The sequence below is a fragment of the Centrocercus urophasianus genome, unplaced genomic scaffold (assembly GCF_019232065.1).
Source record: "Centrocercus urophasianus isolate 14NV4802_14NV808 unplaced genomic scaffold, USGS_Curo_1.0 seq_12, whole genome shotgun sequence".
Lineage (NCBI taxonomy): Eukaryota > Metazoa > Chordata > Aves > Galliformes > Phasianidae > Centrocercus > Centrocercus urophasianus.
Genome location: NW_024884364.1, coordinates 56,688,725 through 56,712,347, shown reverse-complemented (window position 1 = coordinate 56,712,347; position 23,623 = coordinate 56,688,725). Strand labels below are relative to the sequence as shown.

Sequence of the window (23,623 nt, the reverse complement as noted above, 5' to 3'; positions counted from 1 at the left end):
CCTTTTGCTTTCTAATTGAGACTTGGTGAACAGAGGAACTTGGTGAAGTCCTGAGTAGATGTAGCTTTTTCTGGTGTGGCTTAAGTTTTTTTTTCAGTATCTTATTTTCTCTTCATGTTATACGAGCCTGTGAGCTTTGCTTTGGGAAGATTTGCAGCCCTTGCAACACAGTTGTGTTCTGCCTCTCGTTTTCAATGAAAACAAAGACTTCTGCAGTTGAGACATTCCCAAAAATGAAATGATGAAGCTGTTCTCTGTGTCTACTGAATGTATGAGCCACTCTGAATTGCCTGCTGAAAAACATGAGGAAACGTCAGCATGGCTGAAATGTCAGTGGTGCACTAGTGAACAGAAGCAGGAAGCTGGCTTGCCTGCCCAATAAGCTTGCACTGCTTCCTTTCCCTCCTTGGTGCCAAAAAGTACCCCACCCAATGCTTTGCCTACCCCTGTCAATATTTGCAGAAAAAACATGCAGCAGATACATTGATGGAAATACAGGCAGAATGGGTTTAATACAGTCAGAAGATTAATAAAAGACAACAAAATTGAATAATCTTGTATTTGAGCATCTTTGGAAAAGAAGAAAATAGCTTGCTTCCGAGGGCATGAGGTTAATTGTTTTCAATTTAATTTTGTTAATTTACTTCTTAAGAGTTATTCTCTACTAGTATGGATCACTGCAGCAGTCTGCATGTGTAATACTGAAAGGAGAAAACCAACAAATGTGTGAACAAGCTTTTGTAGAGCTCCCATGTTTTAGATGTAGTCTGCAGCCTTTGCTGTCTGGGCCCATTGAGGCAGCATCAGCTGTGGTGTATCATTCTGCAGTTAGTAAATCTGGCATCAGTCCATGCTTGGGCTAAAGAAAGCATCAGTCCTCACTGCTTCTTTCTTTCTCATCCCTCATCCTGGCGTTCACATTTCTGAAGCTTTACAGTGAACCAGTTGAGGGGAAAGTGATCCTCTTAAACCTTTATATTTATTTGTTTTCACTGCGTTAGCTTTCAGTCAATTAATTTCTCGCTCTGGTTTGCTGTGCAACCACACGGACCTGCTTTGCTGCATTAGAGCTGGTGTCAGCTCCAGGGCAGGGAGGGGATGCAGTTGGGCCATCCCTCTGCACGATGCTTGAACTTTGTCAGCTGTAGCACCTGTACCAGTTGCATGCTTGTTCTCTGTCCATACTCACTTGTGTACAGTGTATACAGCTTCACATGGCAAATTTGTTCTTACTGAGGATATGTTTGAGGGTATGTTGGGATGTTTGTGCAGAATAGGAAGGGTATGGAGATGAGAACCCAACATACAGCCATACAGAAGGAGATGCTAGTTGGAAATGTCCCTGAAGTTAGTTAGGAGGCAGAGTTTCAGACCTGTAGAAATGAGGAAGTATTGTCTCTCAGTGCACCTTGGAGCATTTTTAAACTTTAATCCCAGTTATGAAAGCTTTAACCTGGTCATGAGAATTCTGCCACCTGGCAGCCATATTCCAGCTCTCCTGAGGCTTTCCTGGCGCGCAAAGGTTGAGAGCACCCAGGCTGTTAGGGATGGGTGGAAGCTGGCTGGGCTGCTGGGTACTAGGTGCCAGTTCCTCACTCCAGGCTGTGGGGTGGATGAATGCCAGTAGCATTGCTGAGGTGCTGGTAATGGGTTTGGTGCTGTTTAATATCTTACTAACAATCTTGATGAGCGAATGGAGTGTGCTGTTCGCAGGTTTGTGTGTCATCAAGCTTGGAGGGGGAAGGAATGTTTGCAGGGCTGCCACCCTGAGGCTCGGGCTGGCAAGTCTTGTGTGCTTTAGCTAAGGCAAATACATATGGGACAAAATAACCCTGTGCAGCAGGACAAGCTGGTTAGACTGCAGCACTGCAGGAAAGACATGGCCATCCTGGTAGACAGGCTGAATGTGGAGCCACTTTAGCTTTTCTGCAATTCCCTGAAGTTTTATGCTCAAGCTAGATTTCCATCTTAAAACATATTAGACCATAAGATAGGATTTGAGATGTTTATAGTCCATGCAGTCTAAAAACAATTCATGAACGTATGGCTGCTGAGGCAGTGATGTGTTCTCGCTGGAAGTTTGCCTGCTATGAGGATGGCAAGTGGATGTAATTTGAAGACTGCATGCATTTTATTTAATGATTGGCTTCTGGGATGTTCTGTAACTGAAGTTCTTTGTGGTGTTTTCTGCACGTAGTGCGTAGAACTAGAGTAGAGGGAGAAAAAGCTTGGTGCTTTTTTTTTCCCTTGCTGAAGAGTCATGTAAGCTATGTGACAGAAAGAGCAAGTGACGACCCGTATGTGAATATGGAATCACTCTTGTGAGAGAGAATGCAGAGATTGCTTACAGACTGAGAGGAATATATTTCAGGAAGGAAGAGAAGAATTACCTTTTTTTCCATTACATAAAAGTGAAAACGTAATGATCATGCAGCTGTGCTTTTTAGGTTACTCTATTTGAAATTAGGTTACTGCGTTTAACACACTACTGCTTCTTTTAACTTTCTTGTAACCTTTTTGTCTTCCAGCTTCTTGCAAGTGTTCACTGATAGCACAGCGAGCAGAGCTCTGTACGTCAATGAAAAACTACCAGCAAGCCCTCCATGATGCAGACATCCTCTGCCGAAGCAAACCCCACTGGCCTGCGGTATGGTGCTTGCATGCTACAAGGAAAGCAAATCAGACTGCTTGTTCTCAGGACTTCTCTTTGGGGGGCAGATGGCACTGGTGAGGTCATTGTTGGGTGAACATTGTTGTGTTATCAGGACTGGAAACACAGACTGGAAGGTCATTCTTTCACAGGATGAGTCTGGATGGTCCTTAGCATGGGATTTCTCTGGTGGGCATCCAGTGATGTGATTTTGTTTGTGCTAGTGCCCATTGATCTGCTAGAGCTTGTGCTGTAGCTTGAAGCAGAATCGCATTCAGAAGTCATCGGTGGCATGGGATCACTTTTCTCTTTTGGCAGTGAGTGGCTTTGCCAGCCTCCTGGCAACAGTGTCTTTCTGAGGAGTATCCCAGATAGTATTTCAGGATTTACTCATTTTTTCTTCTTTCAATACTGAGTTCATACATCAGATTCCTGCCTGTGTGACATAGTGATTCATATTGGTGTGGGTTTTTTTCCCTAACAAATGAGATTCTTGGGAGCACTAGTTGTGGGCAGTCTGAAGCAGGTGTCAGAAAGGTAGAAAAGGTAGTTAAGGTAGAAAGAGAAGGAAGCACATGGTGCCCACAGTTGATGCCTGAAGGCAGGCTGGGTATCCCAACAGCTCACCCTGCCTAGGGTTACACCTTTAGTCAGTCCCTCACCTGTCACTAGCAGAACTGCAGCACAGCTTTGACCAAATGAAGCCTCCAGACTGAGAGATAGGGTGACATGGGTTGTAGGCAGGGTTGTAAGGAGACCTTGGATTTTCTTTAGCCTTATGAAGAAGACTGAGGTGTTGCATAAACTAATTGGTGTGGCAAGCCTCAGCACAAAAACTGCAGGTTGGTCTCTGTTCGAGCTAGGTAGGATGAGCAATGAGGTGCCATCTGATGCATCTAGCTTCTGACAAGTTAGATGCTCGTCTCCTGAAGATACCTGTCTTGTCACCCATTAAAACCTTTTCTGTTAGAAGGAAAATGGTAATCTTACCCCCATCTCCAATTCTACTCTTCAAAATTTTACTCTCTATTTAGGATCATTTTCTACTCAAGGCAGGAATTCATCTTGAGCAGTGTCAATTGTGTTTTTTTGTGCAAAGGAGACAAATGAATTAAGCACATTCAAATGTTTTCTTGGAGTGTCTTGTCTGTTTGCCTTGCATCCATGGAAATGTGATGTGTGTCTGTCGTAGGCGGATAAAGATTTTGTTAATCGCATCTCTGAAGAATGCTAATTGAAAATGAAAGTTGTCATCATGGCATACCAGCAGTATCACAGATGCATTTTGCTTGTGTATGTCAGAATTTCCACAGAAGCTTTGGCGATCCTGAATTAGCATTATTCAAGAATTCTGCTTTGTTTTGTATCTTGCACTGTTTCATCCAGTGGCAGAGATTAGAGCAAATGTGTAGTGCAAAAATTCACCATAAAATAGAGCTGTTCTATTTTATAATAATAAAAATAATAGAGCTCTGGGAGATGAGCATTCACCTACCAGAAACTTTTGGCTTATCGCTAACTGAAATTCAATGTCTGAGTTCCTAAAGTTCTTGGGTCCACCAGTTTATTTATTTTCAGTTGCTGAAACCACGTCCCTGGAGTCTGTGAGGAAGAAATTTCCACTTGTACTTTGCAAGTGGCAGAGAGAATTTGATGCCCTCTCTGAAGCTGCTTGGGATTCTGGCTAGATTTTACTCCTCAGATCTGATGCTTTACTTGACACTGTGAAAATAGAAAAGGGAAGGTGACAGTGCTAGTCTTGTAAGGTCTGTTATTCCTGAGCATAATTCTTGGTGTTGGATCTTTAGATACTTCTTCCACACACAGCCCAGAGGACAACAAGCTACCAGGGCAGTAGAGTAAACTTGTCTGTAGTGTCAGGATGATTAGTAGCTCTGGAAAAAAATGTTTAGAGAGGCTGTGGAAGCATCAGAATAAAAAGGTCAGGGTCAGGCCTCTTTAGTACCTTTCCTCTTATCATATTCAGAAAAAAAAAACATGCAGATCTTGATGTGAAATGTCTCCAGCATGCTAGCTGCATCCTGGTTCTCAGAAGCCAAGAGACATTGCTTGGGAACCAAATCAAGCTCTTGCATGCTCCTTGAACTTGGCCTCTTGCATGCTTCTTGGACTCAGCCTCCTATTGGGAAATATGCTTTCTTCTTGCTGGGATAAACAGGCTGCTCTTTTCTGTGTTTTGGGAAGTAGTCAAATTTACCTGCTCAGTCCTCATCTCGGGAGATGGCGGCATACTAAGACTTCTTGTTTATGGCATACAGTGACTAGTTTTTCCTACAGTGTCTGTTGCTATAAGCTTCCTCCTTTTCTCCCAGACAGTGGAAAGGTAGAGATCGTAACAGGCTTCAACTTGAAGGGCTGCACTGAAAGGGTGAGGGAAGTTTACCTGCTGGATAAGATTACCTGATGTTTTTGCAAGAGCATGAGGAACAGAAAAAGACATCTGCTTATCTGACCAGTCTCTCAGCCTCCAGCACAGCCTGAAGATAATTGTGTGAATCGGAGGTGGACTAGTGTTCATTTTCAAGAGCAGATGTTTACAAACACATTTAGTTTCTCTCCATCGTTAAGGAAATAATTTCCAGAGTCAGATTTGAACTGCAAATTGACATCCACAGGGAAATTCAAAGGTGAGGCGTTCCTCTCTCACCACTAATAAGCAAATTAGGACTTGTCTCCAAGCTGATTTCTTTTACCTCAGCCACGGGTGTGTCACTCCAGGATGTGGAGAGGTAGGATGAGCTAAAAGGTTTCAGGTTAAACACTGTCAAGTTGCCCTACATTCATAATATACTGATATGTTCTACCCAAATAAAATAGGACAAGACACTCAGCAAAAGTGAGTATCCTAAACCTGAAATCTTCTGCTTCATCCAGGGCCGCTGCCAGCCTGCCCCATGTTTTCCATATAACTCCATTGCTGTTCAGACTGTCCTGGTACAGGGAACCCCTCTCTGGGCCACAGGGAGCCCTGTAGGATATGTTGTGGTGGGAGTCCCCAGGAAGACAAACAGCCCTCCTTACTCTGTGTTAAGTCCTCCTTGAAGAGGAAAGGAGCAGTGTCTGGCTGGGGGTGCTGCAGTGCAGCACTGGGGACATTTTGTTCAGCAGGAGGGAATGGCTTTCTCATTCTTCTGCAAAATAGAGGAGTGGGCAAGTTTGTGTGCTGGTGTCTTACTGCCTCTTCAGAAACAATCTCTAGATTTGTACGTTTTCTTTGTGCGAACAGGGTCATTATGTGAAAGCAAAAGCTCTTTCTGGATTGGAAAGGACTGAGGAAGCATTGAAGGAGTTTCTCTATTGTGTTGCCTTAAATCCTGAATGGAGCTCAATGAAGAAAGAAGCCCAGAAGGTATCAGATGTGTTTACTGTTTGCTTCTTGGCCATTGCACTGCTCTGTAGAGGTGCCTCCGTCACACAGATAGTGTATTTGTAGATTACACCACAAATCTGTAAGTTGGACCACTGCTGTTTATTGATGATGCTTGCAGTGTGTCAGCAGGATTTGAATACACCTGGATTCCATAAGCTCAAAGCTTCTAATTTTAGTGCCCAACAGAAAACCTCTTCATGTGGGAAATGACGGGGGTGGGGAAAAACAACCCTGTAATCTATGTATCACTTCCCATAAGTGTACATGGCTGTATGACCCTAGTCACATTCTCTTTCAGTCTATACATGCAGCAGTTTCAGAAAAGTTAGGAGTTCAGCAAGGTGCTTGGTGGAGATTGGTGAGAAGGGAAACAGCTTTTAGCCTGGGTTGAAATCAGCTTGAGTGTAGAGCAGTGGCCTGCTTGGATGCAGAGGAGAACTCAGACACATCTGTATTAATTTGATTCAGTAAAAGAGCATGATCTTCTGAAAGCAGAGATATGAGGATCATAGTGCAGAGGGACATCAGCAGAGGAAGAAGAGAGCAGGTTGCCAGCCTCAGTGATTGTGGGGAACAGAGGCCTTTGAGAAGGGAGATGGGCCCCAAGTTCCCACAGAGAGGAGAGCCTTGGGATGTGCCTATGGTTATGGTGGGCCCTGCCACATGAGTTTCCTGTAGATTTTGGGGAATGTAGGATCCCACTGTTGTTGCAAGCCTCTTGGCATTCAGAAGCTACACAGTTTGTTCATCTGTGTTTGTACAAACATAAAGATCCATGTTGTAACTGTTGTTCTTCTCCCCTTCTTTCTCTCTCTAATTGACCAGATAATGTGTGAGATGTTTTTCCCAGCCTTTGAAAATGTGCATGATAGTCTAACAGCACCTTTTTCTAGTCGAACATCCCATACAAGATTGAAACCTGCATTTTTAAGTAGCATAAACACACAGTCAGCTGCTGAAGATAGTTCCATTGCTGGGTGCTCAAAGGTATAGTAAAAAGTATTCAACATATAAATACCAAAAATAATACAAGGATCTGTCTGATCGTGTGTGATGTTGTCTTTGTCAGCACTCGTGTAGGCACTTATTTCATGGTAAGCCTGTTTTCTCCAGTTACTGTTGTATCTCTTGTTGGGACATGTTTTTTTTCAGAAAAACAGGTCAAAACTCTGTGTTCAGAAAACAATGTGATGCCTTCTTGTGGAGATCTGTCATGTTTTGTCTTTATTTTGTATCTTTTTTTTTTTCCTCCTTTATGTCATTTATGGGATTTTAGTATGATAGAAACACAGCTGCTAGGCAGAAGGCGTAGGGAGAGAAATCTGTTTAATGCAACTAGACTGTAACCTTGTTTCATGTGGACCTTTGTTCCTTTCTAAGCTCAGTGTAGTTACCCTGATCTATTACTGACATATATAACTAATAATAATAATAAAAAAGAAAAACAAAACTTGTCTTCTGCTGTGTATAACTGTTCTTACCTTCTTTAGGATACTGTGTTCAGGTTAACAAAAAACCCGTCCCAAGAATCTGATGTATTTAGAAGCACTGATTCTCCCACTTCCCATAATGTACTGGATCGCTATTTTGAAGACAGCAAGAAGTCTCTGGGAGCTGTTCTCTCCAATTTACCTGGGACTGGCTTAAAAAGAAAGCTGTCCAGTGATACGAGGGATATACAAAGCTTGGACGTCCCCAGTAAAATCCCTAAGAAAGGTTTGTGCTGTGGCTTCAGATTTTCTTTTGCTCATGTTCAAAAACTACCTTTTTCCTCCTCCCTTTTTAGGTGTAAATGAAACATTTCCTGTATGGATTTGTATTCTAGGAAATGTCTTTCTGCTCTTAACAGCGTTGCTCTGATATTCCTCTCTTATTGGAACATGTAGAGTTTGAAGATGTTAAAGGCACTAAAGCTCAAGTACTATTTATGTTATTGCAATGCAGTTTCAATTCATTCAATGAACTCTGCATTTTTCTTCTCATAACTTGTAATCCACTAACAGTTTAGTCTTTGTATTGCTGGCGTTCACATTTTCTAAGTCTCAGAAGTACAGTGGAATGTCATTGTTTTTCTATATGAAGTAAAGATACAGTGAGCCTGGAAACTGATCTTTAACTGGCATCAGAGTCATATGCAACTTTACATGAAATTTGCCAAACAAACAAAAGAGCCCTTTGAAGGGGTAATAAGCCCACCCAGTTTTGTGTTGCTTGATAGCCATGCTTACAGTTGGTGTGCTTCTCAGGCTTTCAACAAAGAGCTCTGAAATGTTTCTAGTACTCTGGGAAAAAATGCTGAAGGCACTATATTGCACTGAGTAATGAAATAACTGGGAAAAGAGGCTTTTAAAATGCTGCTGTATTAGCATGCATTTTTTAAAAGAAATAAAAGTGCACACCTCCTTGACCAATCTGACTTCTGTCTTGAAATATCACAAGTCTCCAAGTGCTGCTGCTTGTCTGCCACCTCAGCAAATTACCAATTTACAGCCAGTTTCTGGTCGTGGTGTTGTGAAGGGAAAAATCCCATATTTGTCTCTGAACTGCAGGCTCAGTAAATAGATTGTGAAATCTAACACTCTTCTATCTCCACAGCAAAGGGCAGAGATCGCATTTTACCCAGAACCATTAATTTCTGGTCTGTGCTAGATCCTGATGCCACGCTGCTATTTGCAGAATAACGCAGTTAGGTTCTTGCTGTTACTAAAGGCTAACGTGCAAGATGTAGGTTAAAGATAACACTGTTTTTCTTTGTAGGCCACATCAGTGCCCTCTCCCCTTTCCTGTCTGTACTGGAGATAAACCAGATGCTCAGCGCAAGTTATCTTTTAACAAAATATCCAAATGTTTCAACTTAACATCAAAAAGCTGAGCTTTTTCTTTTCTTTTTTTTTTTTTTTTTTTTTCCACTGTCAAGAGTTTGGTTCATTAAAAGGTCGTGAAGGCTCTGTTGCAATTCTTGCTGAGCAACAAAGGTGTGGACTGTGAAAGAAGTTGCAGAATCTGGTGAGGCATTGGAACAGGCTGCCCAGAGAGGTGCTGGAGGCACTATCCCTGGAAGTTTTCAGGAAAGGAGTAGATATCACAGTGAGTGGCATGGTTTAGAGCAGTCACAAGCATGGGTTGACAGCTGGACTGAGATGATCTTAGTGATCTTTCCAACCTTTATGATTCTATGATTAATCTGCTTGTGTTAATGTCATCAGAAGCCTAAGCTGGTAGCTCTTGAGCTTAAATATTGCTATGGTATTTGAGGCCTGTGATCTTTGGATGTGTTCACTACAGCAATACGCACCACCTTCAAGAAACAAGATGGACGTAAATTTTTGTATTCTGTCACTGTGTTTGCCAGCTGCATTAGTTCATATAACTCTAGTAGTCCTTCAAAGTGAAGCTGTGTGAAACATAGGATTTCCACAGCAGGGTAGTCTGGAAGCGTGTAAGCCTTTTTATACTGTTAAGAAAAATTATTCCTGCTGAGACATCTATAATAAACACTGATGAAATAGTTTAACTGCGTGTAAACAAATTAAATTCTGGACTTAACATACTTAAAAACATCTGGCCTGGCTGATGTGGGAGGTAGTGATGGTGATGGGAAAGCAACAGCAGAATATTTTCAAAACTAGACTTTGAAAAAAACAACCATTTTTGGAGAAGCAATTTGTGGGTATTCAGCTCTAAAATGCTTTCTCTGGCCATCATTCTCTGCTCTCCAAAAAGCTTCCTGCCAGACAGTTTAAAACTTAAATGGAAAATATGTTTATTTGAAACAAAGCTTCAAAAAAGAAAGGAGATAATATAGTTATGGAAAACAGCTTACTATTTGGAATTGCAGTAATGCTAAAATATTTACTGTAGTCATCACCTTAACTTCTAGATGCAGATGTTTTACCTGAAAACACTGTCATCACTTCAAGTGAGATACCAACAACTCTTGTTGATGCGTCGGATTTCGAGTGTTCCCTCTGCATGAGGTATGGCTGTGTTGACCTGTGATTAAGATCTGAAAGCCTTTCTAGCTTCTGAAAAATGTTTTTGTGGTGTCAGAAGGGAAAGCAGCCAAAGAATGCCAAAACCATTGCTTCATTTCTTTTTCCTGAAATTTGGATTTGATAAATCTGTGCAGACACAGTCTTCATTATGCACTACCTACCACTTCAAAACTAGAAACCCTTTTTTATGTCTTTAGATAAAATTGTCACTAATTTATACAAAAGCAGGAAGGGGTGAGATAGTGAGGTCTACTCCCTTGTTTCCACAGTTTAGGAATCTGTATTGTTTTATATTGTCAGATTAGGTTTTTTTGTTCTGTGTTTGCATATTCAGGTTGTTCTATGAACCTGTTACCACTCCTTGTGGACACACTTTTTGCCTCAAATGCCTTGAGCGTTGCCTTGACCATAATCCACATTGCCCACTCTGCAAAGAAAAGCTGTCAGAAGTAAGTATATCCTTGCCTCGGTTAATAAAAATATTCAAAGCTGTGTTCTTCTGCTAACATGTATAGGATTCTGTGCTCTACTTGCAGAACAGTGTGATAGTACTCAGCGTCAAGCTGTGCACAGACCTTACTTGCTTCAGAATATATTTTGTTGTTCCTTAGGGAAAAAAAAAATATTTGTTGGTGCTTAAAGGAAGAGATACTTCCAGTATCACGTCAGGCTCATGCTTATGGAGTCCAAATGTGTTCCTACCATCAGTCTGTATTTCTACTAGCAGTGAAGTAGGAATGGGCACTCCTTGGTCAAACCTTGTGCTCCAGTAGTCATAATGCGTCTCATATTTAGAGTACATCTTGGGGAGCAGTAACCTGACAGCTCTAGGTGAAAATAATATATATATCTTCTGCAGAAGCAGGGAGAAACTACCTGTTCTTGTGGTAGTACGGATGCCATTGGAAGTGAAGCTAATGGGCACTAGAGTGAGCCTCATATCTTGAAGTAGTTTTTATGCCCAAAGGCTGGAGCTAATGTGTCTTAGGAAAGGCAATGGGCTGGGAGAAAGAGTTGTTACCTGACTTCTTGTTATCGGGCTTCAGAGTTGACTCTTCCTTGCAGTTCTTGGCGAGCAGAACTTACAAAAAGACCGTCCTTACAGAAGAACTGATAGTCCGTTACTTGCCAGAGGAATTATCTGAAAGGAAGAAAGTCTATGAGGACGAAATGAAGGAATTGTCAAAGTAGGCTCTCTTTTTTACTTCTGATAACTGTTAGAAAAATATATTTTTTAGTCTGAATTACTGAAAAGCTTTACACTTGTTTATGAAAATGCACAAAATGAATGAATTTCCGAAACAAGCCTCTCACGTTTCATAATTTTTACATGGTTGGTGCAGATAAACAACATGCGTGGATGGTAGAGAGGCATAACAATATTCTTAAAATAGAGATAATAGCTTTATTCCTCTGAATCAATATAATATCAGCTTTAAAAGTTTTAGTGGGATTTCTTTAGAAACAGAAACCCTATTATGAATGTGTTATACTTCAGGTCAGTAGAAGTTCAGGGATTCATTGCTGTGTCAGTGATGTGAAGCTTACTCTACAACTCAACTAAAAAGAAAAATAAAACATGGAATGAAACCTGGAAAAATAACACAAGGATTGGTGCCCTTCAAACTTTAAGGACTTCACTGAGCTCTGGAATTCTCCACGCTTTGCTTTGAATGTAGTTAGTACTCAGTTACAATGTTATTATAAAAAGTCATGACCAAAAAATTTCAATTTGTATTTAAGCTAGATGCATCTGTATGCACACTTTTTGGGAAATTGGCTATTATTTCCTGACCTTTCCTTTATAAAACTAGATTAGATGAATTTTTTCCTTAATGCATTAACAAAATGAGACCTGAAATGTACTTTTCCTGTGAAAATGACAAACCACAACCAGAGAGGCATTTAACAAAAGTGAGTCTAAGGAGACAACTGGAAGCAGTGTTCTTTTTATGGGTTTATGCTAAATATAGCAGTGCCCAGAAAAAACTGAACTTTTTTTTAACAATTACCTTACAGTTTGAATAAAGATGTTCCCATCTTCGTATGTACTATGGCCTTCCCTACCATCCCTTGCCCACTTCATGTTTTTGAACCTCGTTATCGCCTGATGATAAGAAGATGCATGGAGACTGGTACCAAACAGTTTGGCATGTGCTTAGCTGATGAATTGAAAGGGTAAGGAGATGAGCTAGAATGTCCTTCGTTACAGTGTTGGCATGCTGATGGGGTACTGCAGCACAGCATACTTGTCCCCTCCTGTGGTTCCTTCCAGTCCTGTACGAACCAATACAGCAGTTGATGACTTTTTACTTTAGTATATGAAACATTCCTTTGGATGCATAGATGTTATTTTTATTACTCCCCTGTTGGATGGATAGCAAAAACACAACTCATCTTGCTACTACAGGCTCCAGAAATAGCACTGAAATGTGTGTGTGGTTGGAAAGCTTTCTGGCCTGTTTGTTCTAGTGAAAGCTGACAGTGTGGATGACAGTTGCTCTTCTATCTGCTCATTTAAAACAAAAACATACACAAAAAACTAAACCCAAACCTTGCATAGCTTTTTTGCATGGGCAGAATCATTTGAACCAGATGAACTGTGCATTTGGCTGAGAAGCCTGTACTGCTGCTGAGCACTGAATGTTGATGTTTGTCTTCACTGCCGTGTTGCAATGTCTAAGCTCTGCAGTGAGTGGGTTACATTGTCTTTGTATATGATCCTGCCTTTAATTTTTTTTTTTGTAAATTTTGACACAGTGTGTTTCCACTTCCCTGTGTGGAGATGAATACTAATGATTAAATAGAAGTCTAGATGAAAGGGAAAACAGGATAAGCAGATAATCTTGGAAGAAAAAAAAAAATGAGGTGGTCTGAAGAGACATTTGTCTTATGAGATATGATAGGAAGTTGTTTACTTTGGAAGAATGATGCAGAATTGCCAGTGTGGGAAGTCTTAAGAATACATTAAGCATCCTCAGGAGCAGCCCTTTTGCAGGTGATCATGGCTGGAGCTGAGAGGAGGGCAGTCATACCCAGGTTTGGCAGCCTTTCCTTCTCCAGTTCAGGGATGTTTTTCCTCTCAGATGAGAGGACAAAGGAGGCAGTAAGAATGCAGGAGTTGCTTCAGCTGGCTCTGGCTGCTCTCCGTGCCATTTGACATGCTGTCAATGGTGCACTCCCAGTGGAGTTTAGGTCCCTACAACAGCTGTCACGTTGTGATCCATTACAGTCTTATTATCAATTTTCTGGAAGGAAATATGTTTAAGAGTGAGGAGAAAAGGACCCTGTGGCATCAGTGATAATTGATCCCTGCACATGTGGAAAGGCTTAGTGCAGAGGGATAAGGGGCTACAGTCCTAAAAACGAACATTTATTTGATAGTGCCAAAAAGGGTGTTTTAAAATGCAACTAGTATGGTTAGATACTGTTAGTATGCTCTCTCTGTTTAGAGCTACTGAAATAATTAAACATTTTAAGCATGGTGCCTTCCAGTTAAATCAAAAACACTGAAGTGCAGGAAGCCTTTATTTGTAGTCACCTAGCAGGCTGTTGTGTCTTACACAAGTAAAGAAATAATTTGTGTTTGTTCAAAATTGTGAAATCTAATGAGAATAAGAAAGTAGGGAAACTTGTTTTGCTTCATCTATTGAGACAAGAGTATAGGAGGCTGAGATTCTTACCTCCCTTGAAAGACATGGTGACAAGTCATATTAAGTTAATTACCTTCCTCTGCTTTGCTTGTTCACTTAAAATTAAAACTTAGAGAAGAATTGTTTATAAGCTTTTAAGACATGTCAGTACATTTTATACTCATAGCCAGGTGGTTTCTTGTCTCTCTTTGATCAAAGTCACTTTCCATCCAAAAGTAACTTCTCAAAGAATGACAAAAAAACATCACTTGCAGATAAATTTTTTGAACTTGATATGAGTGCCATTACAATCCTTAAAAAAAAAAAAAAAAAAAAGAGAGAAAGGGTTTGTAATTGTTTAAATGGTGATTAATCTGATCTTTCAGTAATAAATTCAGTTGTTGTAATCTCAGTGGTCAAGCACACAGAACTTAGTGGTGTGCAGCTGTATGCTTCTTGCTCTTCCTCAGTCTGCACAGTACAACGGCCAGAAGAGACTGGCTGTTTCACAGCAGTCAGCTTTTTTCCTCCCCAGACCTTGAATTCCAGTGGAATAGAAACAAGAGTCATTTCCCAGCAGCATTGCTGTTTCTTCATTACTCTGATTGAGCAAATGGCCAAGCCCTGGTATAACAAGTGTTTCCCTAATGAAACATTTTTTGGATCCTATAAGGATTTGTTATCTTGAGATCAGGGTAGGTACAGTGCATTCTCTTGGTTAGCAGTAAGCTGAGGTACAAGGCTGCAAACACTGGCAGATCAGAGTATCACAGTGAGGAATTGTTGTGTGATCAGCTTCCATAATGAACTAACTAAAGCACAGGTGCAGAGTAGATAAGCCTAATTAATTTAAATAAAATTTTGTTGCATGCTACTTTCCAGAATACAATTAAAATTTGTGCTTCAAATATAACAAATGCAATTGCACTTTTATAAGGGGGGTATTTTATTTTGGTTAACTTAAAGGCTACAGGGGCAAGAAGAATCTTGCTCTGTAGAAACCTTTTCCTCCTAAAGCCTGTAATCCTCTGTTTCCACCTCACAGTAGAGGGGATCACCCTGCTAGCCCTGCGTTTGTGTCTCAGTTCCTTGGCTTCCTTATGGTATCTTTACCCATCTTGTTTTCTTTGCAAAGCAAGTGAATTTGCCACAAGCGCTGGCAACTCACAGCTCCATTTAGCTTTCCTGTCCCTTCTCTACCTCCCTTAAATACCTAGGCTCTGAAGGTGCTGCTGCCTTGGACCTCCAGGGAAGGCAAAAAGGGTGGGGGTTGTGTGGCTTATGTACATAAGCAGAAATGTATTGTCACCAAAGCAAGGACCTCTTTCAAATTGAAAGTGGTGAATTAGGCCCAGTATTTGTCCTGATGTATATAAATGCTTGTTGATGATTTCCACTTTTATACCCTTCTGTCATTTCAGATTTGCAGATCATGGCTGTATATTAGAGATCAGGGACGTAAAGTTTTTTCCTGATGGACGCTCAGTTGTTGATACAGTTGGTGTCCGTCGTTTTAGGGTCTTAAGCCATGGCCAACGAGATGGATATAACACAGCAAACATCGAATATCTTGAAGATAAAAAGGTGATCTATGGTGCAAAGTTATTCATACCCATGTATTGCTGGATTCACTTAAATAGCCTTTCCTTATTGCATTTCAAGTTAGCTGTGCATTATTTTTTAATCAATACCATTATAAATACCATAGCTCTATTTTGACAACCGTGGAACAAACTTAGCTTGTCTCTTACACACTTCCCTTTCTTCCTTTCTATCCTTACAATTATCTCCACTTGAAGTGTTGCACTGCCTTCATGAATCTCTTACGTAGCTTCTGATAACAAGGTCTGTCATGACAGTTAGGTGAGCTCAGAGTAGTGTTTTAAGACCGGTAAGGGCTTATCAGCCATCTAAGAACACCTCTGTTAGTAGAGAATTGGCTATTCTCTTTGTCCACTGAACACAGGAGATCAGTTTGGCAGACTTCCTATGACTTCCCAGCTCTGGTTTGCAGAACAGCTCCTCAAACAAATGTGGGAGTCCGTTATTAAAATGAGATCTTTGTGAGATACTGTTACTGTGCCTGTACAAACATCCATCAGAGTTGACTGAGACCTGAGAATTGCCAGGAGGAGAGTAATTTTACAAACAAGTCCTCTTACAATATCTCCAACAAGTGAAGTGCTTGCGATGGGTGTTGGCCAAAGTGTGAATTTTTGGCCATACTTAATTATGGCACCTGGATCGTCTTCGGAGCACATCTGTAAAATCTTGATCCCTCTTAACACTGAACTTAGTAATCTTATGCCAATTGATGAAATCCATTCTGATCTTGCAAATCTTCAGCACACTTTTGTGGTTGAAGTGTGAGTCTGTAAAATCCAGGTAGGGCTCTTGCAACTTGTACAGGATGATGCAGTGTTGTTCACCAGGCAGGGGAGAGATGTTGTGGAGTGCTTCCTCGTTGTGGAAGCTCCAAGTATGTAATCTGTTCACAGTGTTTAGATCCCCAGAGAAGGGTGGTGGAGGTTACATGTCAAGACATTGTTTTCTAGATGGTGCCAGAGACTCACCTCTTTACTATTAGAGTGAGATTTACCTTGTCTCACTTCAGAGGCTGATGTCTGAGTTCAGTGCTATACATTCCTGTTACAGTCAGTGGTGAGAAGTCTCAGTCCAAAGCTGCCTATTTATCTGCTCTATTGTGGATATCTACCTTACAATGAGATTAATTGCCCGCTAGAGCTGTTCCTTCTCACCTAGAAAGGGCAACCAGAGTAGGTGGCTCAGGTATGTGTCTGAGTAGCCCAGAGGAAGTACACCATTGGTCTGTATAGATCTAAAAGAAAACAAACAAAAATAATTTGCAGTGTTGTTCTTTTGCTTATGCTTTTTTCCTTTTCCCTAGTGGCTAATAGCCAGCCCTATGCAACTCTTTGCAAGGGTCTTTTTTTTTTTTAATGGCTATTCCTGGTACTGGGAAGTCATTCACTTTCTCTGCTTCCTGCCTGCACATTTCTGCCCTCTACTTTCTCCTTGGCTGTTCTACCATGACCTTAACACTTTTAGGAAGTATTGCTAATTTCTAAATGCTGTAGAAACCCTATGCTTGTGCTGAGTGGCAGTAGAAGTTCTGGAGTTTTACCAGACAGTATAAGAAAGTTCAGAGGTCTTCTAGTGACAGGGACTTAAGGTCGTGGGTTTGAAATGATTGATACAATGTTCTGAGATTAGAAAGCAGATTCTTCTGTTGTGCCAATATTTAGGTTATTAATGAGTAACTTCTCTAGGAAGTGTCATTTCAGAACAAGTAGGGGAGGGTTCCATCATCCAGGTTTGAAATATGAGAGTTGGGTACAGTTTGCCTAGATGTGGACAGTTGACAGCTGCAGTCACTGCATTATTGTGCTTCACTTGCTTCTGGCAGAGCATATGAACTCCATAGTACCAAACTTGTTTTGTTCCATCTTCTTTGAACAATAAGGTTGAAGGACCAGAGTACGAAGAACTTGTCCGCCTTCATGATTCAGTTTATGATCAAGCTGTTGCCTGGTTTACTTCTCTTAAAGACAATATGAAGGTGCAAATTCTCAATCATTTTGGGTCCATGCCAGGAAAAGAACCAGAGCCGCAGGTAATAAATCTTTACTATTCATTTATAATTATTTTTTATGTATTTTTTTACACAAAGCTATTTTCTAAAAGAGGTTTTTGCTGTATTTTTGTGCATTCTAAGCTCCGCTCATTTACCCAATTTTGTTCTATTTGCATAAAACATAGAAAGCAATGATCATACATCAATGTAAGTTGGTATATGAAGAGATCAGCCTTAATGGAGCAAAAAGACAAAGAGAATGGCTGAAATCAAATGCTTAGTAGCTGCTTTTAGTTGTATGATGCATTTCTGAACAAAAGGAAGGTGGGAAGAAAGTACTGGTCTTAATCAGGCAGTGTTGGTTAATACATGATTGTGTTTCCATCCTCTTACAGAGCAACCCCAGTGGTCCTGCCTGGTACTGGTGGCTCTTGGCAGTGTTGCCTCTGGAGAACAGAGCTCAGCTGGCTATATTGGCTATGACCTCCCTTAAAGATCGTCTTATTGCCATCAGACGCGTCTTGATATTTGTGACTCGCAAAAGACCTAGATAACATGATCTTCAGTTGTAAATGCGCACTGAAAGCATCTCATGACTGGTTGTTTGCGGGGGGTGAGAGGGGAGGGGTTGTTTGTTTGTTTTTAAAGATTCTGTCAAAAATGAACAGCCCTTTCTGACTGTGTCCAGCATCCATCGATTGCATCGGTTTGTTATCCTGGGTATTCACCAAACCTTGCACTCTTCTCCTGTTGTCCCGGTGAAATCTGAGCCTCTACGAAGCTGTGCTACAATTAGAATGTAGTTGATAAGTGTGGATAAATTACTTAAAAATACTATGATAGAGTTAATGTTTCTAGCCTGCAAGAGAGTTAAATACTAGAGTAGCACCGCTGGCCTACATGTGATTTGGATTTCCGCTTAGTATGAAAAGGAAACTGGACAGTGAATTAAAGAGGTGTTTCCTAGACTTTCTTGAAGGTAGTGAACAGAAGAGGAGCTGCGCTTCCCGGCCAAAGTATACATGAAGACTGTAACGAGCAGTATGCTCTGTTAGTGAACTGGTAGACAGTCCATCATACACCCACATCTCTCTTTTTCAGGAAATATAAGTCTGCGAGGAAAAAAAAAAAACACCTAAGCAGTTTGTGGTCAAGGCATCTGAGGATGTTCATCTGAAAGAATAATAGCTACTGAATAAATACACTATTTAGTAGCCTTAGGTAATCCCTTGTGTTGTGATATATGTGTTGTAGCAGATTGAGTGTGTACAAAATGCTTGGACGGGTGTACTTTGGATTATTTGAAAAGAAAAATCAAAGTAGACCTAGCTGGTCTTATCACTAAATTGAGATCATACCAGCTTTCTAAACTATGAGGAACGCTGCTGTGAAATGATTTCACTCCAAGTACTAGGAAGGCAGACTGCAGTTTTTTTTTAACGTTTGCTCTGCAAGTGGGACTGGCAAGGATAGAATACCATATCCCATTTACCTGCAGTGTCGTGCCAACCTCATGGTACATTGGAATGATCTCTATTGAACGTGTTTCAAACCGAAAGTATTGTAGCTTAGTACCCGTTGCTGTGTGTGTTGGAAATCAGTCCATGATAACACCATGAACAGAGGCACGAACTGAACACTATAAAGGCAAGTCTCAATGCAAGCTCAAGTCAGGTGTTAACCTTCATTTGTGTTATTGGTTTTTATAGACTGTTTTGTTAATATCTAACTTTGATAGCTCTGAAATTGCTTCTCAGTCAAATGATCAACATTTGCTCAATTGCCAATGAAATAACAGTGTTACCAATTCAATTGGCATAATTTCCTGTAAGCATTTCCTAGAATTGATAGTACCAACAGGAAAAAAGTTGACTTGAATCCTAACGTGCTGCAAGTATAGCAAGTTCGATTTAAAGACTTACTCGTGTGCAGAAGTCTGGTAAGATGAAATGGCTGTTTACCTAAATGGTCAAAGTGCCTGGTTTCTTTTTTAGTTCTTTTTCCTTACTTGTCAATGAAGATGTATTTAAACCTTTTTTGTTTCAATTTGCACATGAGTTCTGGAAGAAGACTGCATTGAACTGCAGTGATTAACATATATTACCTGCTCTCTTTGGGTATTGTAGTAATAACCTGTGTGGTCTGGGAAACAAAAGTACTGAGTTTTTTTTTTCCTTTCAGCAAATGGCTACCACAAATGGTTTCTGTAACATACCCTGAATGTACTGTAACTGCCTCTACCTTGAACACGCCTTTTCTATTTAAATAATTTGTAAGTATATTCTCTGAATTGTGAAGTGACAACCAATGATGTAATAACCTCTACAGTAGCCTTCTACAAGTTCTGCTACCATCACCAAAATACTAAAAATTCGAGTAGAATGCATTTCCTCCACGATTTGAAGGTGCCGAAGAAAAAGCATTGAAATATAAAGTCATTTCCAGAGAACTGTTCTGTGTATTGGAGAGGAAATGCCAGAAGTCAGTAGGTCTTCAGCCCACTGTCAGCTCACCTACCGAAGGGTGGTTTTGCAAACTAATTCTTAGACCGGAAGATGGACTGTGTTTGATCTTGCAATCCTTTCTGTTCAACTTCCTGTTCTTCCCATCCCTGTCCATGCTGTGTATTTCTCCTAGATTCAGTCATCTCGCTCCTTCATGTGCGTGGCCTAGTTTTGAGTATTAGTAGTTTGGCTGCAAGGGACGCTGATGGTATTGTGTATTGCTGGTCCCTGATCTTCCATGTGCTTAATTTTGCTTTTAGGAGTGTGTTTAAGAAAAAAAGAAAAAAAATCAAGGTGCTAGTTAGTGTCTTTTTGGCTTTGCCTCAGTATCTAATGTGAATATTCTTCATTGCAAAAGTGATATTTCAAGATATCTACTGTCGAGGTACTTCTAACAGGAAACCCTACAGAACAACAGAGGTTGTTTACTGCTGTTCTGTAACGTGTAAAGAGACATTTTACATGGAAAGTGACATTACTGTGTTCATGAAGGCCTGCATAATTAATGAAACGATCGTTATCAACGAGAAAGCTGAATAGTAGGGGGATTTTTTTTTAGTCAAGGTTTTTGAGTACATCAGTAACAGTATGTTTTGGATAAGTGATACAACTTCGGAATTGTCTGTGTATGGATGCGGATAATCATATTAGCAGCCCAAAGCTGACATTTCTTCCAAAACACTGAATGCTGATCAAATAGCAAAGCTTTAAGAAAACAAAAAAGTCACCACTACCCTTTGGTACTTGCTTCCTACGGGTGAGTACCAGTGTCATTGTTACCAAATTCTCTCTGCCATATAGTCTCTACAGCATCCAGTAGTACCTCATTGGAACAGCTAGCTATCTCGTTCCTCTCTTGGCTGGAGGAAGTGTCTGCGTTACAGCCGTTCTGCGCTTTTGTGTAACTCGTCACCAAGGTACCTATGGAAGCATGGAGCTGAGCTCCTGGAAAAAGTAGACAGGATTTGTTGCCTTTCTAGCTCATTACACTTTTCTTGCTTGCTGTCCAAGCAAGGATGCTGGGGTATATGATGAGTCTTTTCACTGTGGTGAATGTGGCCCTTCTTTATACATCATAAAGAGGCCAACAACAAAAAAAAAATCCCTCTACCTCTACACCTGTTGTTCACCTGTAAAGCTTCAAGCTACAAAAAAATATATATTTTAACCTTTTTTTGTCTTTTAGAAGCATACTAATTGTTTGCCACTGAGGCCTTTTATCTACTGTATTTTAATATGTTAATTTGATAGTCATCAAGATCTCTTTGTACTTCTAACCTGTAGATCTTGTCATGTTTCTTACTGCTCCTCTTTCCTTGTTCTCCAGTCCACTTTTAAATTGATAATAGAAACCTGTACATTCTCTATTCCTATTACATTTTACACTAGTGGAACTGGTATTTTGGTAGCGCCTTAATTTTGCAGTTGTGAAATGATTGTATCAACTCTTATCTGGGGCTTCTGACCAGATTTAAACGAGTATGTTTAATGTAGATAAACTTGAAACCATTTTTTTACTGTTTTAAAGCTAGTTACAAAGTGGAATGTGTACATATGTATAAATATAAATTATTAATCTTCACCTTTTTGTATCTAGTAAATACCGGAGAAGTTCATGTTCTAACCACATTTGACACTTCTTGTTGCATAAGCAAAGCCAAAACTTTTTTTAAAAATTGCAATGTTCATTTCATGTATATTTGCAATATTCATGGGAAATGTATTTAATTTATGTGATATTTGGAATAAAACAGAATGACTTTATAAGCATGTGAGTTTATGGGAAAGCTTTATCCCTTTGTCAGTGTCTTTGAAGGGAGAAATGTGGGGGGCTATGGCTACCTGCATAAAAGTTGTACTGCACATTTCATTTCATGCAGTTGTAGATGTGTGGACAAGTGGATATGAAGTGCTTCTCATTTTCACAGTGTGCCACTGGCTCTGTAGTGCTCCTGGCTTTCAGCTGCAAGAAGGTCAGAAGTGTATGGTCTGGAGTTCAGGAAAATGACACTAGTCCCCCTGGCTTCTGAAAAGCTGGCAGCAAAGAAGCGAGAGGAACTGTGAAGAGTCAAAAGGCTTTAGGGCTACACTTCTCATCTCTGCAGTGCAGATGTACACTCAAATATGAGCCTTTTTGGTATTTGCTGGCATGGCTATGCACCTCCCTTCCTGTCCACTGGTGAGGAATTTTTTTCTCAGCTGCAAGGTTCCCGGAGCTGCTATTCAGTGTTCAACGCTATTTGAATCCCCAAGACGTGATGCTTCAGTCAGCAACATTTGCTATCTGTTATCACTGCCACATATGCATTTAACGTCACTGAACAGAAAGAAGTCACTGAGTGCTGGTATCAGAAAGAAACTGATAGTCTGATTCCCTGACAAGTGTCTGGGGAAGGAGACGGCCTCACAGTTTTAAGAAGCGAACAGCACCTGAGAAGCAGTGATGAGATGTTGCAATTCATAGGTGATTGCATTTTAAGGGCTTTAGACCCATTGTGAGTGTAATGGAGGAGTCTGTAGGGGACCACAGTGGAGTTTGATGAGGCTTTGAGCCTGGGGGTGTGCAAGCAAGAGGTGGGTGTCAGAGGAAACAGGTCTTCAAAGAACTTGGGAATGGTGATGAGCCCACCAAACTTGTACAGCTACACAAAGACTTCTGGCCCTTGGCACCAGCATGCCTCGATGACCTCTTGATCTACCTGAATGGGACTGACTGGAGGCTTACAGGAAGCACAGTAAGCAAGATGTTGCTGAGGATTATAAAATCAACCATGCCAAAAGAGCGAATGAGTTACACTGCAGAGGTGCCATAGGCTGTAACCAATTGAGAGGAGCTGCTGATAAGCAGCAGCTCTGCTGGCCTTGACCTCCAAAGGCATGGTAGTCCTCACGTGGACTCCTGCCTTGCCTCAGGACCAGGCCCGCCTGATACAGTTGCTTGCATTGCCACACCAGCTGGCCTCAGGGCCAAGGAGCATACCTGCTCTGGTGTGTTATGTGCACTTGTGGAGATGGATCCTCAGTGTCTGGCAAGGCAAGAGATGTGTCCCAAATATGTAAGCACAAAACAATACAGAGACTTGTGGGGCAGCCAGGGGGTAAGAGGGTGATGAAGGAGCTCTCGTAAGGTGGGATGGAGGAGAAGACCATTTCAGGAGTGGGAAGTGACAAGGAAGGGGAGAAGTCACAAGGTGCCTTTTGGTTTTGTAGCTGCTCAGATGAGAAATGGATGTTTAGACCTGAATGTAACTTGTTAGATTTTTATTTTCTTGTGCGTATTCTTAGTTAAGAGATAACTGAGATGCAGAAAGGCCCTGTATCAAATGATGCTAATTTCCCCTGAGCCCTAGAGTGATACCTCCCTCGGAGCATGTAAACCTTAGTACCGTGTTACACTGTTAGCATTGCTTTCTATTTCATCAAATCACAAACCCAAAATAACTGGTTCTGTCAAGCAGACTCAGTTCTTCACTTACATTTGGAAAGCCAAATACTTGCTGGAAGCTGTTGAGTATTCAGCCATAGAATTAGAAAAATGAGTAATCTGGACCAAAAAAGTATGAGGCCAAGTGTCTTGGAGGGTGGGGAAGATACGTGAATCCATGCCAGAACTTTCCTGAGTTCATTGCATGAATGCATGTGGTACACTCACAGCTGAAAGGCATGTTTTTAATCACATATACATTATGTGGTGGGGATGTGTTGTTTGTAAATGGAGACGAGTACTGCTTGCTGACAACTTCTGTAGCTCAGTTCTGCCATATGTGGGATTTGGCTTTATTGGCTACATTTGGGAAATCATGAATCCATAGAAATGTCTTCATTGCTACTTTTCTGAAAAATAAAAATCAGCACT

The 23,623-nt window shown here is 40.8% G+C and overlaps 1 protein-coding gene across 1 annotated transcript in view; it reads left to right on the top strand.

The window, feature by feature from the left end:
• LONRF2 (LON peptidase N-terminal domain and ring finger 2) overlaps nt 1-21,537 on the top strand; it is a 34,323-nt gene extending 12,786 nt beyond the window's left edge. The window contains exons 2-12 of the mRNA XM_042809811.1: nt 2,529-2,647; nt 5,898-6,020; nt 6,867-7,028; nt 7,532-7,757; nt 9,922-10,018; nt 10,371-10,485; nt 11,102-11,223; nt 12,056-12,214; nt 15,090-15,252; nt 17,153-17,302; nt 17,659-21,537. Coding sequence (XP_042665745.1) covers nt 2,529-2,647; nt 5,898-6,020; nt 6,867-7,028; nt 7,532-7,757; nt 9,922-10,018; nt 10,371-10,485; nt 11,102-11,223; nt 12,056-12,214; nt 15,090-15,252; nt 17,153-17,302; nt 17,659-17,817 — 1,595 coding nt within the window. The 3' untranslated portion in view covers nt 17,818-21,537. The remainder of the gene's footprint in view (nt 1-2,528; nt 2,648-5,897; nt 6,021-6,866; nt 7,029-7,531; nt 7,758-9,921; nt 10,019-10,370; nt 10,486-11,101; nt 11,224-12,055; nt 12,215-15,089; nt 15,253-17,152; nt 17,303-17,658) is intronic.
• Nucleotides 21,538-23,623: the final 2,086 nt, after the last annotated feature.